This window comes from Balaenoptera acutorostrata, chromosome X (assembly GCF_949987535.1).
Source record: "Balaenoptera acutorostrata chromosome X, mBalAcu1.1, whole genome shotgun sequence".
NCBI classification, from domain to species: domain Eukaryota; kingdom Metazoa; phylum Chordata; class Mammalia; order Artiodactyla; family Balaenopteridae; genus Balaenoptera; species Balaenoptera acutorostrata.
In genome coordinates, this window is record NC_080085.1 from 83,275,001 (window position 1) to 83,289,038 (window position 14,038).

General features: G+C 38.3%; 1 protein-coding gene across 1 annotated transcript; it reads left to right on the forward strand.

Annotated features, from left to right (window-relative positions):
• The first annotated feature begins 7,499 nt into the window (after nucleotides 1–7,499).
• On the forward strand, nucleotides 7,500–13,406 carry LOC103012435 (vigilin-like). The gene is given in 4 exon segments (XM_057537668.1): nucleotides 7,500–7,535; nucleotides 9,705–10,572; nucleotides 10,575–12,922; nucleotides 12,924–13,406. Coding segments are annotated over 4 exon segments (3,735 nt in total).
• Nucleotides 13,407–14,038: the final 632 nt, after the last annotated feature.

A 14,038-nucleotide genomic window follows, 5' to 3' on the forward strand; every position in this document is an offset into this window, starting at 1 on the left:
TAAATTGTTTATTAATGGGGCAGTTCTGTTATGAGGATCCTGAAAAATGTTCCCTGATAGATATAGGCATGTGTTTCTCTTAGAAATTTGACCCTGGAGTAAAGGGTGCACACAATTTATCAATGTTATATATTGACAAATGCTCCAAAAGCTGCTTCTAACAATTGACATTTGCATTACTAGCATGTCCATCCCCCACATCCTAGTCCAGTGCTAATTAAAGTGTGGTTCATTGACCAGTACAGTTCCAAGAATTGTTTGGTACAGGTCAGCAGCAAAATAAATACACTAATTGAGAGTAAGAATTGTCCTAGTCCAAACTTATTGTGGTTAAACTTTTTAATATTTGCTAATATTATGAAAATGGTAATATTATGGATATTTTATTTGTGTTTTCATAAGTATTAGAGAAAATTAATTAATTTTTTCTCTTGGTCATTCACATTTTCTCTTTTGTTTACATAAGGCACTTATTTTCCTGCTGTATTGTTGTATTGATTTCTTTTTTTATCTATATCATTTTTTATTTATTGTCCAAGATGTCAGGATAAAGCATAACATGAGGTCATAATTTCAGTTTTTCTTTTTTTTTAAATTTTTATTGGAGTAGAGTTGATTTACAATGTTTTGTTAGTTTCTGCTGTACAGCAAAGTGAATTGGTTATATATATATATATATATATATATATATATATATATATATCCACTTTTTAAGATTCTTTTCCCATATAGGTCATTACAGAGTATTGAGAAGAGTTTGCTATTCTCTACAGTAGGTCCTTAATAGATATCTATTATATATATAGTAGTGTGTATTTGCCTCTATTGAGCTTTCTTACATTTTCAACCACTCATCTAATTTCACCATCAATTGCAAATATGATTCATTTCTGTCTGAGAAACCCAATCCCTCTATTTTTTTTTAACATCTTTATTGGAGTATAGTTGCTTTACAATGGTGTGTTAATTTGGGCTGTGTAACTAAGTGAATCAGCTATATGTATACATATATCCCCATATCCCCTTCCTCTTGCATCTCCCTCCCACCTTCCCTATCCCAGCCCTCTAGGTGGTCACAAAGCACCGAACTGATCTCCCTGTGCTATGTGGCTGCTTCCCACCAGCTATCTATTTTACATTGGGTAGTGTATATAAGCCCATGCCACTCTCTCACTTCGTCCCACCTTACCCTTCCCCCTCCCTGTGTCCTCAAGTCCATTCTCTACGTCTGCATCTTCATTCCTGTCCTGCCCCTAGGTTCTTCATAACCTTTTTTTTTTTTAAATTACATGTATATGTGTTAGCATACAGTATTTATTTTTCTCTTTCTGACTTACTTCACTCTGTATGACAGACTCTAGGTCCATCCACCTCACTACAAATAACTCAGTTTTGTTTCTTTTTATGGCTGAGTAATATTCCATTGCATATATGGGCCACATCTTCTTTATCCATTCAAACCACCACTGGTTTGGTGGTGTTGAATTCTCTTAGCTTTTGCTTGTCTGTAAAGGTTTTAATTTCTCCGTCAAATCTGATTGAGATCCTTGCTGGGTAGCGTAATCTTGGTTGTAGGTTTTTTCCCTTTCATCACTTTAAATATGCCCTGCCACTCCCTTCTGGCTTGCAGAGTTTCTGCTGAAAGATCAGCTGCTAACCTTATGGGGATTCCTTTGTATGTTATTTGTTGTTTTTCCCTTGCTGCTTTTAATATTTTTTCTTTGTATTTAATTTTTGACAGTTTGAGTAATATGTATCTTGGTGTGTTTCTCCTTGGATTTATCCTATTTGGGGCTTTCTGTGCGCCCCAGACTTGTTCAACTATAATCCCTTCAAATATTTTCTCAGTCCCTTTCTTTTTCTCTTCTTCTTCTGGGACCCCTATAATTCGAATGTTGGTGCATTTAATGTTGTCCCAGAAGTCTCTGAGACTGTCCTCAATTCTTTTAATTATTTTTTCTTTATTCTGCTCTGCAGTAGTTATTTCCACTATTTTATCTTCGAGGTCACTTACCCGTTCTTCTGCCTCAGTTATTCTGCTATTGATTCCTTCTAGAGAATTTTTAATTCCATTTATTGTTTGTTTATTTAATGTTTAATTTCATCATTGTTTGTTTGCTCTTTATTTCTTCTAGGTCCTTGTTAAACGTTTCTTGTATTTTTCTCTATTCTATTTCCAAGATTTTGGATCATCTTTACTATCATTACTCTGAATTCTTTTTCAGGTAGACTGCTTATTTCCTCTTCATTTGTTTTGTCTGGTGGGTTTTTACCTTGCTCCTTCATCTGCTGTGTATTTCTCTGTGTACTCATTTTGCTTAACTTACTGTGCTTGGGGTCTCCTTTTTGCAGGCTGCAGGTTCGTAGTTCCTGCTGTTTATGGTGTCTGCCTCCAGTAGGTAAGATTGGTTCAGTGGGTTGTGTAGGCTTCCTGGTAGAGGGGATTGGTGCCTGTGTTCTGGTGGATGAGGCTGGATCTTTTCTTTCTGGTGGGCAGGACCGCATCCATTGGTGTGTTTTAAGGTGTCTGTGACCTTATTATGATTTTAGGCAGCCTCTCTGCTAATGGGTGGTGTTGTGTTCCTGTCTTGCTAGTTGTTTGGCATAGGGTGTCCAGCACTGTAGCTTGCTGGTCGTTGAGTGGAGCTGGGTCTTCGCGTTGAGATGGAGATCTCTGGGAGAGCTCTCGTTGATTGATATTATGAAGGGCTGGGAGGTCTCTGGTGGACCAATGCCCTGAACTTGGCTCTCCCACCTTAGAGACTCAGGCCTGACACCTGCCCAGAGCACCAAGACCCTGTCAGCCACATGGCTCAGAAGAAAAGGGAGAAAGAAAAGAAAGAAAGAAAATAAAAGTAATAAAAAGAGAGCAACCAAACCAATAAACAAATCCACCAATGATAACATGTACTAAAAGCTATACTAAGATAAACATAAAAATCAGAAACTAGTCAGTCGCATACAGCAAACCCAAAGTCTACAGTGGTTCCCAAAGTGCACGGTCTCAATTTTGGCATGTTTCGTTGTCTATTCAGGTGTTCCACAGATGCAGGGTACATCAGGCTGATTGTGGGGGTTTAATCCACTGCTCCTGAGGTTTCATGAAGAAATTTCCCTTTCTCTTCTTTGTTCACACAGCTCCTGGGGTTCAGCTTTGGATTTGGTCCTGCCTCTGCATGAAGGTCACTCTCTGGTGTCTGTTCTTTGACCATACAGGAGGGGTTTAAAGGAGCGACTGATTAAGGGGCTCTGGCTCACTCAGGCTGGGGGGAGGGAGGGGTACGGAACGCAGTGCGAGCCTGTGGTGGCAGATGCTCCCATGATGTTGCAACAGCCTGAGGTGTGCTGTGTGTTCTCCTGGAGAAGTTGTCCCTGGATCGCAGTACGCTGGCAGTGGCAGGCTGCACAGGCTCCCAGGAGGGTAGGTGTGGATAGTGACTTGTGCTTGCACACAGGATTCTTCGTGGCTGCATCAGCAGTCTTAGCATTTCACGCCTGTCTCTGGTGTTCGCGCTGATAGCCGTGACTCACACCCGTCTCTGAAGCTCGTTTAGGTGGTGCTCTGAATCTCCTCTCCTCACGCATCCTAAAACATTGGTCTCTTGCCTCTTAGGCAGTTCCAAATGTTTTCCCTGGACTTCCTTCTGGTTAGCTGTGGTGCACTAGCCCCCTTTCAGGTTGTGTTCATGCAGCCAACCCCAGTGTTCTCTCTGGGATCTGACCTCCAAAGCCCAAGGCTCAGCTCCCAACTGCCGCCCCCCGTCCCCCGCCCCACCAGGTGAGCAGACAAGCCTCTCAGGCTGGTGAGTGCTGGTTGGCACTGATCCTCTGTGCGGGAATCTCTCCGCTTTGCTCTCTGTGCCCCTGTTGCTGCACTCTCCTCCGTGGCTCCGAAGCTTCCCACTCACCCACCCCCCAGTGAAAGGGTTTCCTAGTGTGTGGAAACTTTTCCTCCTTCACAGCTCCCTCCCTGATGTGCAGGTCCTGTCCCTATTCTTTTGTCTCTGTTTTTTATTTTGCCCTACCCAGGTACGTGGGGCGTTTCTTGCCTTTTGGGAAGTCTGAGGTCTTCTGCCAGCTTTCAGTAGGTGTTCTGTAGGAGTTGTTCCACATGTAGATGTATTTTTTTTTTAATTTATTTTATTTATTTATTTATTTATATTTTTGGCTGTGCTGGGTCTTCGGTTCGTGCGAGGGCTTTCTCTAGTTGCGGCAAGTGGGGGCCACTCTTCATCGCGGTGCGGGGACCGCTCTTCATCGCGGTGCGTGGGCCTTTCACTATCGCGGCCCCTCCCGTTGCGGGGCACAGGCTCCAGACGCGCAGGCTCAGCAGCTGTGGCTCACGGGCCCAGCCGCTCCGCGGCATGTGGGATCTTCCCAGACCAGGGCTCGAACCCGTGTCTCCTGCATTAGCAGGCAGATTCTCAACCACTGCGCCACCAGGGAAGCCCTAGATGTATTTTTGATGTATTTGTTGGGAGGAAGTGATCTCCACGTCTTACTCCTCTGTCATCTTGAAGGCACTCCTGTATTGATTTTTAAGTGCCTTTTTATGTTCAATAGAATATGCTTTTGCTGTATTTTATTCTGTTTATTTTTTTTTCTGCTTGTCATTTGAATTATTAGCCATAAAACATATTTTTTAGTTCTTGGAGCATGACACACACCTTACTAGGCAATGAAACTGCAGCAATGAACAAGCAAATTCTTGAAATCAAGGAACTTACATCCTAATGTGTGTGTATGTGTGTGTGTGTTTGTGTGCATGTGTGTATGTATTAGGAAGCATAGCGATAGACCCTAACTGTGTCACTGAAGTAAATAAAATAGTAAAGAAAAGAGCAAAGTGATAGAGTGAAGAGTTTATTTAGTTAGGTCAGGCAGAGAAGTTGTCTTTCAGGAGATAATATTTGAGTTAAGATGATGTTTGAAGTGAATGATAAGAGGAGGAAAGTACAGGAGACTCGGAAATAGGAGATTTGCAAATGGATGAACTAGCAAATGGTAAGGCTTTGAATAATTGCACAAGACATGGCCAAGCAACAGATGGACCAATGTAGCAGTAACATAGTAGAAAAATGACTGGTAGATGAGACAATTGAGGTTGAAAGGGATCATGTCCTAAAGGATTTAAAAGGCCAAAAAAGAATTAGATAAAATGTTTTTTCATAGATAAAAATAATCAAGTATTGGTAATTTCATATAGTTTTACTTAATATTTTTATTTTATTCTAATTGCAGTGGGAACCCACTAAACAGTATTAAGGACAAGAGTATGAGTTTATTCATGCTTTATCAACTTTTTGACTGTTATTTATCATTTTTTAAACTTTTTTATTGAGATATAATTGATATATAACATTATGTATCGTTTGGGTGATCAACATGTTGATTTGATACATTTGTATATTGCAATATAATTGCCACAGTGATGTTAGCTAACAACTTTAGCATGGCATGTAATTATCATTTTTTTGTGGTGGGAACAAGTAAGATATAGTCTCTTAGGAACTATGGAGCTTATAATACAGTATTGCCTATAATCACTATGCTGTGCATTAGATCTCCAGGGTTTATTTATTTACTAGTTCCAAGTTTGTACCCTTAAACAACAGATCCCCAATTCCTCCACCCCCAACCTCTGGTAACAAATATTGTACTCTGTTTTTACAAGTTCAGCTTAAGTTTCCACATATAAGTGAGATCATATAGTATTTGTCTTTCTCTGTCTGACTTGTCTCACATAGCATCTTTAGAGTCAAAGTGAGTATCTGATAAGCAGCATACAATGTGCTCTTCCTTTAAAAAAAAATCCAGCCAGCCATTCTGTGGTTTTTGATTGTTAAATTATATCCATTTACACTAAGAGAAATTATTGATATGTAAGGACTTACCAATGCCATCAATTGCTTTCTGGATGTTTTGTATCCATTTTTTCTTTTTCCTTCTGTTTCTGCCCACCTCTGTAAAATGGTGATTTTCATATTAGTATGCTCTGTTTCCCTTTTCTTTATCTTTTGTTCATTTACTCTAAGATTTTGCTTTGTAGTTACCATGAGACTTACATAAAATATTTCATAGAGAAAACAGTCCATTTCAAGGCGATAGCAACTTAATTTTGATCACTTACAAAAACTTTGTTCTTTTACTCCCTGTCTTTTATTTTTGATGTCACAATTTACCTCCTTTTATATTGTATATTTGTTAACAAATTATAGTAGCTATAATTATTTTTAATAGCCTTCTTTAACTTTTATATTATAGTTAAGTGGTTAACACACAATCCTATTAAGAGTTGCAGTTTTCTAAGTGTGACTGTATATTTACCTTTACCAATGTGTTGTATACTTTCAAGTGTTTTCATGTCACTGAATAGTGTCATTTCATTTAAGCTTATAGAAATCCTTTTAGCATTTCTTCAAAGGCAGGTCTTGCAGTGATAAATGCTCTCAGATTTTTGGCAAGAAAAGTCTTCATTTCTCCTTCATATCTGAAGGATAACTTTACCAGATAGAATATTCTTGGTTTGCAAATTTTTCATTCAACACTTTAAACATGTTATTACACTCTCCCCTGGCCTGTAGGGTTTCTGCTGAGAAATCTGCTGATTGCCTAATGGAGGTTTCCTTTTAAAGAGTTACAATTTCCCCCCACCTGGCTCCTTTTAGGATTCTCTATCTTTGATTGTTCACAGTTTCATCTAATGTGTCTTGGAGAACATACTATTGCACTGAGATAATAGAATTATCTATTAACTTTGTCAACTTGAACTTTCAAGTCTCACTCCGGGTTTGGGAAGTTCTCAGCTATTATTTCTTTAAATAAAGTTTCTGCCCCTTTCTCCCTCTCTTCTCCTTTTGGGATCCTGATTATTCTAATTATTGTCTCTTGGTGGAATCACATAGATCACTTAGGCTTTTGTTGTTGTTCTTTCCCCATTCATTTTTGTTGTTGCTCAACTTTGACTGGGTTGTTTCAAAATTCCTGTCCTTTAGCTCACTTCCATTCTTTCAATTCTTTCTTCCATTTGCTTTACTCTGATGCAGATGCTCTCTATTGCATTTCTCATTTAATTCATTGAATTCTTCAGCTCCACAATTTCTGTTTGGTTCTTATTACATTTTCTGTGTCTTCAGTATATATTTTGTTTATGTATTTTTTTCCTGATTTCATTGAATTGTCTTTCTGAGTTTTCTTGTTATCTCACTGGGTTTCTTCAAAACAACTATTTTGAATTCTTTATCAGCTAAATTGCAAAAATCTGCCATTGAGATCAGTTATTGGAGATTTATTGTTATCTTTTGGTGATGATATGTGTCCTTTATTTTCTTGTTCCTGAGAAACCTCTCTTATTTCCCAAGTTTGAGGTTTCTCCCTTGCCCACAATCCTGGTCTTTTTTTCTGATAGCACTTTTTACCAGACTTGCTTTCACCATTGCACTTGGGAGCATGCGGCCAGAGTGGGAAGAGGTGTGAGTTTAGCATTTGCAGTATTAGGGATGCCTGCAAACCTGTTGAGGAGATCTTCAGGACAGGTACTCCCAGAGTCTCCTGGGTGGACTTCCTGCGAAAGTCCTGAGCACAGTCAGCAGGAACCATGTCACTTTAATGCACTTTGATATTCACTGACTTTTTCCCAATCTTCTTCCTCCTCTCAACCATGGAACTTCTGCCTTAGTACTCTGAGTTCTGCTGGAAAGAAATGAGTTTCTCCAGCAGCATCCTACACTAGTGGGATAGCTGAGCACTGTGTGCTCTCCTTTTTTCTCACAGGAGAAGTTACAGCTGCCAGATATTTCAGCCCTGTGCAGTGTTGCCTCGGGGGAGGGTGGCACTGGGAAAATTCCTGATACCATCTCCACTGTGACCAAACAGGATTTTTTTTTGTTTTTTGCTCCAATGACATGTTGGAATTTCCACCCCAGGAAGCCTGGACTTTTGCAAAATCTCTCTCATCTGTGGGTATCTGACCAGGTCAGCATTCTCCATGGTTTTTTTTTTTTTTTTTGACTGTGGTGAGAGGGGTTGGGGCAGGTTTGCTGGCTCTTCTAGTTCCACAGCCCATACTGATATCTGTCTACCTCCTACCAGACGCACAGGTGGGTGAGACTCCTTCCATATCCCTTGGTATACTGTGCTGGATCCCACAACTCCCACAAAGGTGTTTTTGTTCATGGATGGATGTTTAATTCATTGTTTAAAAAGGGAGACAAAAAGAAGAATGTTTTATACCACAATGATGCTGACATCACCTCTTATTTGAATGTTTTGTAGAAAATAGGTCATAAGAAGCCAAGAGTAGGAGTGGTATAGCAATTCAATACTTGTTACAGTATTGACACACTGGCTTAAACTAGGAATGTAGATTGGAAATGATGAGAATAGGTCAGACTTAGATTAACAGGAATGCTCTTACTTTACATGTGTTATGTGAGAGAAAGTGAGAAGTCAAAGATGATGCCAAGTACTTGGCCTGAGAAATAGGAGAAAACCCAGGGGACATTTTCTTAGTTTCAGAATATTCCAAGAGGAGAAAGTCTGGGGACAAAATCAAGAGTTCACTTGATATATTACATTTGAAAGGACTATTAAACATTCAAGTGATGATATGAAGAAGGTTTATGCATATACACATTGCATTTCAGGGTTGGAGCAGTAGATTTGAGGATCATCAGTCTGTCAATGATATTCAATGTTATGAGTGTAAATTACATCACATATGGAAAAAATATAGACAAAGAAAGGAGTCCAAAAGAGCATCCTGTAACACTTGGGTATATAGAGTCCCAGTGGAGGTCTTGGAGCCAGGAAAGAAGATTGAGTTACAACAGTCATTAAGGTAAAAGTAAATAAAATAGAAGCATTGTTGAGCAATTAAAAGGAATATACTACAGATATATGCTATAATATGGTTGAATCCAAACAGGCAAAAAATCAAGGTACAAAAGACCCTCTTATACTGTTTGATAATATTTTTATTTAATGTCAAGAAAATGCAAGTTTATAGAGGAAAAATAAATGAATTAGTTTTGCCTGGGTGTGGAAACAGGATTACCTGCAAATGAGCATGAGGAAGCTCTTTCGGGTGATGGAAATGTTCTTAGCCTGGTTTGTTGTGATGGCTGTACAGCACTGTAAATTAACTAAAAATCATTAAATTGTATGCACAGACTATGTGAATTTTATAGTATATAAATTATTCTTCAAAAAGCTGTTAAGAAAATAAGGAAACCCTGTAAATATGGTATTATTGAAGACTAGAGAATTATATTTTTCCAAAAGTAATTTGCAGCCAATAGTGCTAAAGGTCAAAAAATGATGGCACTGGCTTAGGCAAAATGAGGTTTGAGATGACTCTGATAAGAATAATCAAAAGATATATTTCTCTTCTTTAATAAAATGGTGGTTGTTTCCTCACAGTCCCTATAATTTGAACCTTATCTTGGTACTCTCATAACAGTAGAATAGATGAACCTTGGACATTTTTTTGAGTTCTATAAATATTAGGATTTCAATTTTTATTGATTTGAGTTTATTGATTAATTTGGAAAGGAATTACATCTTTACAATATTTATTTTTCCCACACAGTAATATGCAAAAAGGCAGCTACACGAAGAATTTTCTGGCTACTGACCATGTAGCTGCAACACCTCTAAATAATTAAAAATCAACTATGAATTCCAAAGAAAATTTAACTGAGTAGCCAAGTAGATACATTCAAAAAGATAATGATGTTACTGCTTTAAATTCAGAAGAGGATCTTGACACTCCAACCTCCAAAGATAAATTCACTGAACTCCTAGAGAAAACAAGTTGGTTGGAAAATGCTCAGAAGCCTGCTGCATCCTCAAGCAATAATAGTCAACTTATCATGACATCAGTCATCACTCAAGGTTTTTATGTGCCTCTGGAGGAGAAACAATATGTGAATCTGTTTGAGGAAGGTACACAAGCAAAATTCTATCTAGACATCATGCAAAGAACTGGTGCCAACCTAGAAATAACTTTTGTCAAAAACCAAGGCCTCTACATTATAGTCTCTGGTAAGCCAGAATCTGTCATGAAAGCTCAGAAGGAGATTTTTGCATGTTTTAAGAAACAAGTTTTAACTACAGCTTCCATTCCCAAAGAACATCTTTGCTTTGCTGTAGGCAAGACTGGCGAAAAACTGCAAGACCTAGAACGAAAAGCTGCAACCAACATTCAGACCTTATGCCCAGTTAACCACAGCACCTGGATCAATACTGTTGGCACCAAAGAGATCATGAAAAAGGCTCCACATGAAGTCTTACTTATGTCTACTGAACAAGACAAGTGTGCTGAAGAAAGGTTAGATGTGGGAAAAGCATTTCATCCTTTCATTGCTGGACCATGCAATAAAACTTTTGACAGAATCCTACAGGAAATGGAGGACCGCATCCACATCTCACCATCTAGTGCCAATCAGACACAAATAAGCTTTCCTGGAAAAAAGCAACAACTAGATCAGGATCAGGCTTGCGTAAAGAAGATTTTTGACAGTACTACAGAGAAAACCACATCCATAGATGTGGAGAGGAAGTTGCAGTACAAGTGTGCATAGGTCCCCAGAATAATTCCATCCAGGAGATACTGGAAAGAACTGGAGTTTCTGTGACATATCAATGTAAGCTTGAAAGTTTAAGGAAGGCATTTACTGAAGCCTACTCAAATACCAAAGTTTACACTCTTTCCTCTATCTCTGTACCTTCCTGGCTTCACAGATTTGTTATTGGTAAGAAAGGTCATAATATATCTACAATTACTCAGAACATGCCAAAAGTTCGCATAAATTTTACTGGAGAAGGTAAAATTACAATAGAAGGGCTGACAGAAGATGTTAATTATGCTAAAGAACAAATTGAGTTCATAGTAAAAGATCTAATTAACAGGATGGATTATGCAGAGATTAATGTTGACTATAAGTTTCACAAACTCCTGACAGGGAAGAAAGGTGTTATCATAAATGGGATTAAAGAAAGGAATAAAGTTTCTGTGCTAATCTCACCTGAAAATGAAAAGAATAATTGGATCAGAATTGAGGGGGAATCTCAGGGTGCCCAACAGGCCAAGAAAGAACTTCTTGAAATTGCTTCTCATTTAGAAAATGAGCACAAGGACTTAATCATTGAGCAAAGATTTCACCACGCAATCATTGGGCAGAAAGGTGAATGGATACATGACATCCGTAAGAAATTTCCAGAGGTTCTAATTACTTTTCCTGACGCAGTACAAAAAAAAACTGACATTGTCCAACTTAGAGGACCAAAAAATGAATTAGAAAAATGCATATAATATTTGGAGAATGTGGTGACAGACATTGTAGAAAGTACCTATTCCATAACTATTCCCGTCTTCAAAAGGCTTCACAAAAATATCATTGGAAAAAGAAGTGCAAACATCAAAGAAATCTGTGCAGCAAGCAACACCAAAATTAATCTTTCATCAGCAAATAGCGACTCAGAAAATATTGCCATCAGTGGAAAGCCAGCAAACTGTGAAGTGGCTCGTGATTTGATTCTTTCAATTCAGAAAGATATAGCCAATATTTCAGAACTAGAAATTTCTATTCCGTCCAATCTACACAAATCCTTTATTGACTCTAAAGACGGTTTGATTGGTGCAGTCATGGAAGAATGTGGAAGTATCCATATCCACTTTCCAAAAAACAACTCGGGACTTCAACAAGTCATTATTAGGGGACCTGACCAAACTGTGGAGATGGCCAAGAAAAAGCTGCTGCAACTAGTAGAAGAGCAAACCAAGAGTTATTCTGTGGTCCTCCATGTCAAGCCAGAGTATCATAAATTCCTCATGAGTAAAAATGGAGGCAATGTTCCCAAAGTCTGTGAAGAGACTAGAGCATGTATCGTTTTCCCTATCCCTGAGGATAAGGATCAAGACTTGTTAACTATTATAGGGACAGAGAAGGCTGTCAAAGATGCACAAAAGAAACTAGAGGGTTTAATTACAAACCTAGATAATGTGGTAGAGGACAACATACTGATAAATCCCATGTATCACCAGCACTTTTTTATGCAAAGGGGCCAGGTGTTACAGGAGATGATTGAGGAGTATGGTGGTGTGATTATTAACTTTTCATGTTCAGGAAAACAGAGTAACAAAGTCACAATCAAAGGAGCAAAGCCTTGTGTAGAAGCTGTCAATAAACATACTCAAGAGATTATTGGGGACTTGGACAATGAAGTCGCAACAGTATGTGTTATTCCCCAGAAGTTCCATGATTTTTTCATGGGACCAATGTGTTCTCGAATCAGACAAATCGCTAGAGATTATACTGTTCAAATCAAATTCCCAGATAGAGAGGAGATTTCACTTACCAATAAACAGCCAGTTGTTCTAGAAAATAAGGAAGAAAGGGAAAAGAGCACTACAGGAGCTGCTTCTATTTCCCCAACAAAATGTGACACCATATTTATCTCAGGCCAAAAGGAAAAGTGTGAAGCAGCCATGGAAGCCCTTAAGGCTTTAATTCCTGTCACTGCTGAAGTAAATGTGCCCTTTGATCTACATCATTACATCATTGGTCAGAAAAGAAGTGGGATACACAAGATAATGGATGAGTTTGAAGTTAATATACAGGTATCAGCACTTGAATTCGAGTCTGATATCATTTCCATCACTGGCCTTGCTGCAAATGTAGAACAATCCAAGGTTAGATTACAAGAACAAGTCAAGGCTTTACAAACTGAAATAGAAGATCGATCATTAAGAAATTTCAGACTCAAGTTCACAGTAGACCCCAAATAGTACCCCAAGATCATTGGTCGAAAGGGGTTAGCTATTGCTCAGATTTGTTTAGAGCATAAAGTTACTATCTATTTTCCAAGTAAAGGGAGCAATGAGATACAAGACAAAATCACAATCATTGGATATAAAAAATAACACCATAGCCGCTTGGGATACAATAATGGAAATGGTGCAAAAGTTTGAAAAAACAGTTACTAAGCAAATTTCACTAAACAATCGTGTTCATGGCCACATTATTGGATCCCGTGGAAAAGCCATTCATAAAATCATGAATCAATTTCAGGTCGACATCTCTTTCCCTCCTAGAGGAGTCCAAGATGCAAACATCGTCACTGTGACTGGACTCCCTAACAAAGTCACAAAAGCAATTGATCACATCCTCAGTCTTGAGGAATATTTTATGGCTGTTGTTCCAAAGCATGAGTCACAGAAGGAGCATATGAAGAAGGTCACTCTGTGTGATTTAGTCTATACTCCATCCAAGAGTTTTGCAGAAAAATATGTTCCCTGTACTGCAAACACCATTCAAAAGATCCCTGACATGAACAGCTCTGAAGATTTTCCCAGCTTGGATCCTCAAGTGAACCCTAAGACTCACCCTTGGAGATGCAAATAATGACCAAAACCCAGAAATTGTTCCAGCAAGCTTACTGAAAGATGTCAAAAATTATCTCTAAACAGACCCAGCTTCTGGATCATATGTACATTTCTTATACTTTGACTCCAATACATCTCTCCTTAAATCCTCCAAAATACGTTATAGTGAAAGTGAAGTGCTCAATTCTGTGTAAGTCCAGTAATTACCAATGTAATGTCTAATTTCCACTCAGGATCTGCCTTTGAAATTTCATTTATGGGACAAACTTTCCATTGTTGTAAAGTTTTAAACGTATTTCATTAAAATATTAAACAACTACCATATGCTTCCTGAATTTCATGATCTGCTTAGCATGTGATTGTTCACTTAACTTTCATTATAAGAACTCAATAATGTGGCAAGGAGATTACATCTGTGTCATCGTCCCAAGGCATAAAGTTTGACTTCACAAAAACTAAAACTGACTGTGCTATTTTTACCCTTTTTTTCATGTATTCTTATTTGCATTACTCCTGATCTTCTCTTTTGTAGAGTGCAAACAGATACTTTGCCTACAACCAAAATGTTCATTTAGTGTGGCTTATAGAATAGAAAGAAAAATAAATTTTGGATATCATGATTAGGTGCTGGCTGTGGTGTTGGAGTGATTG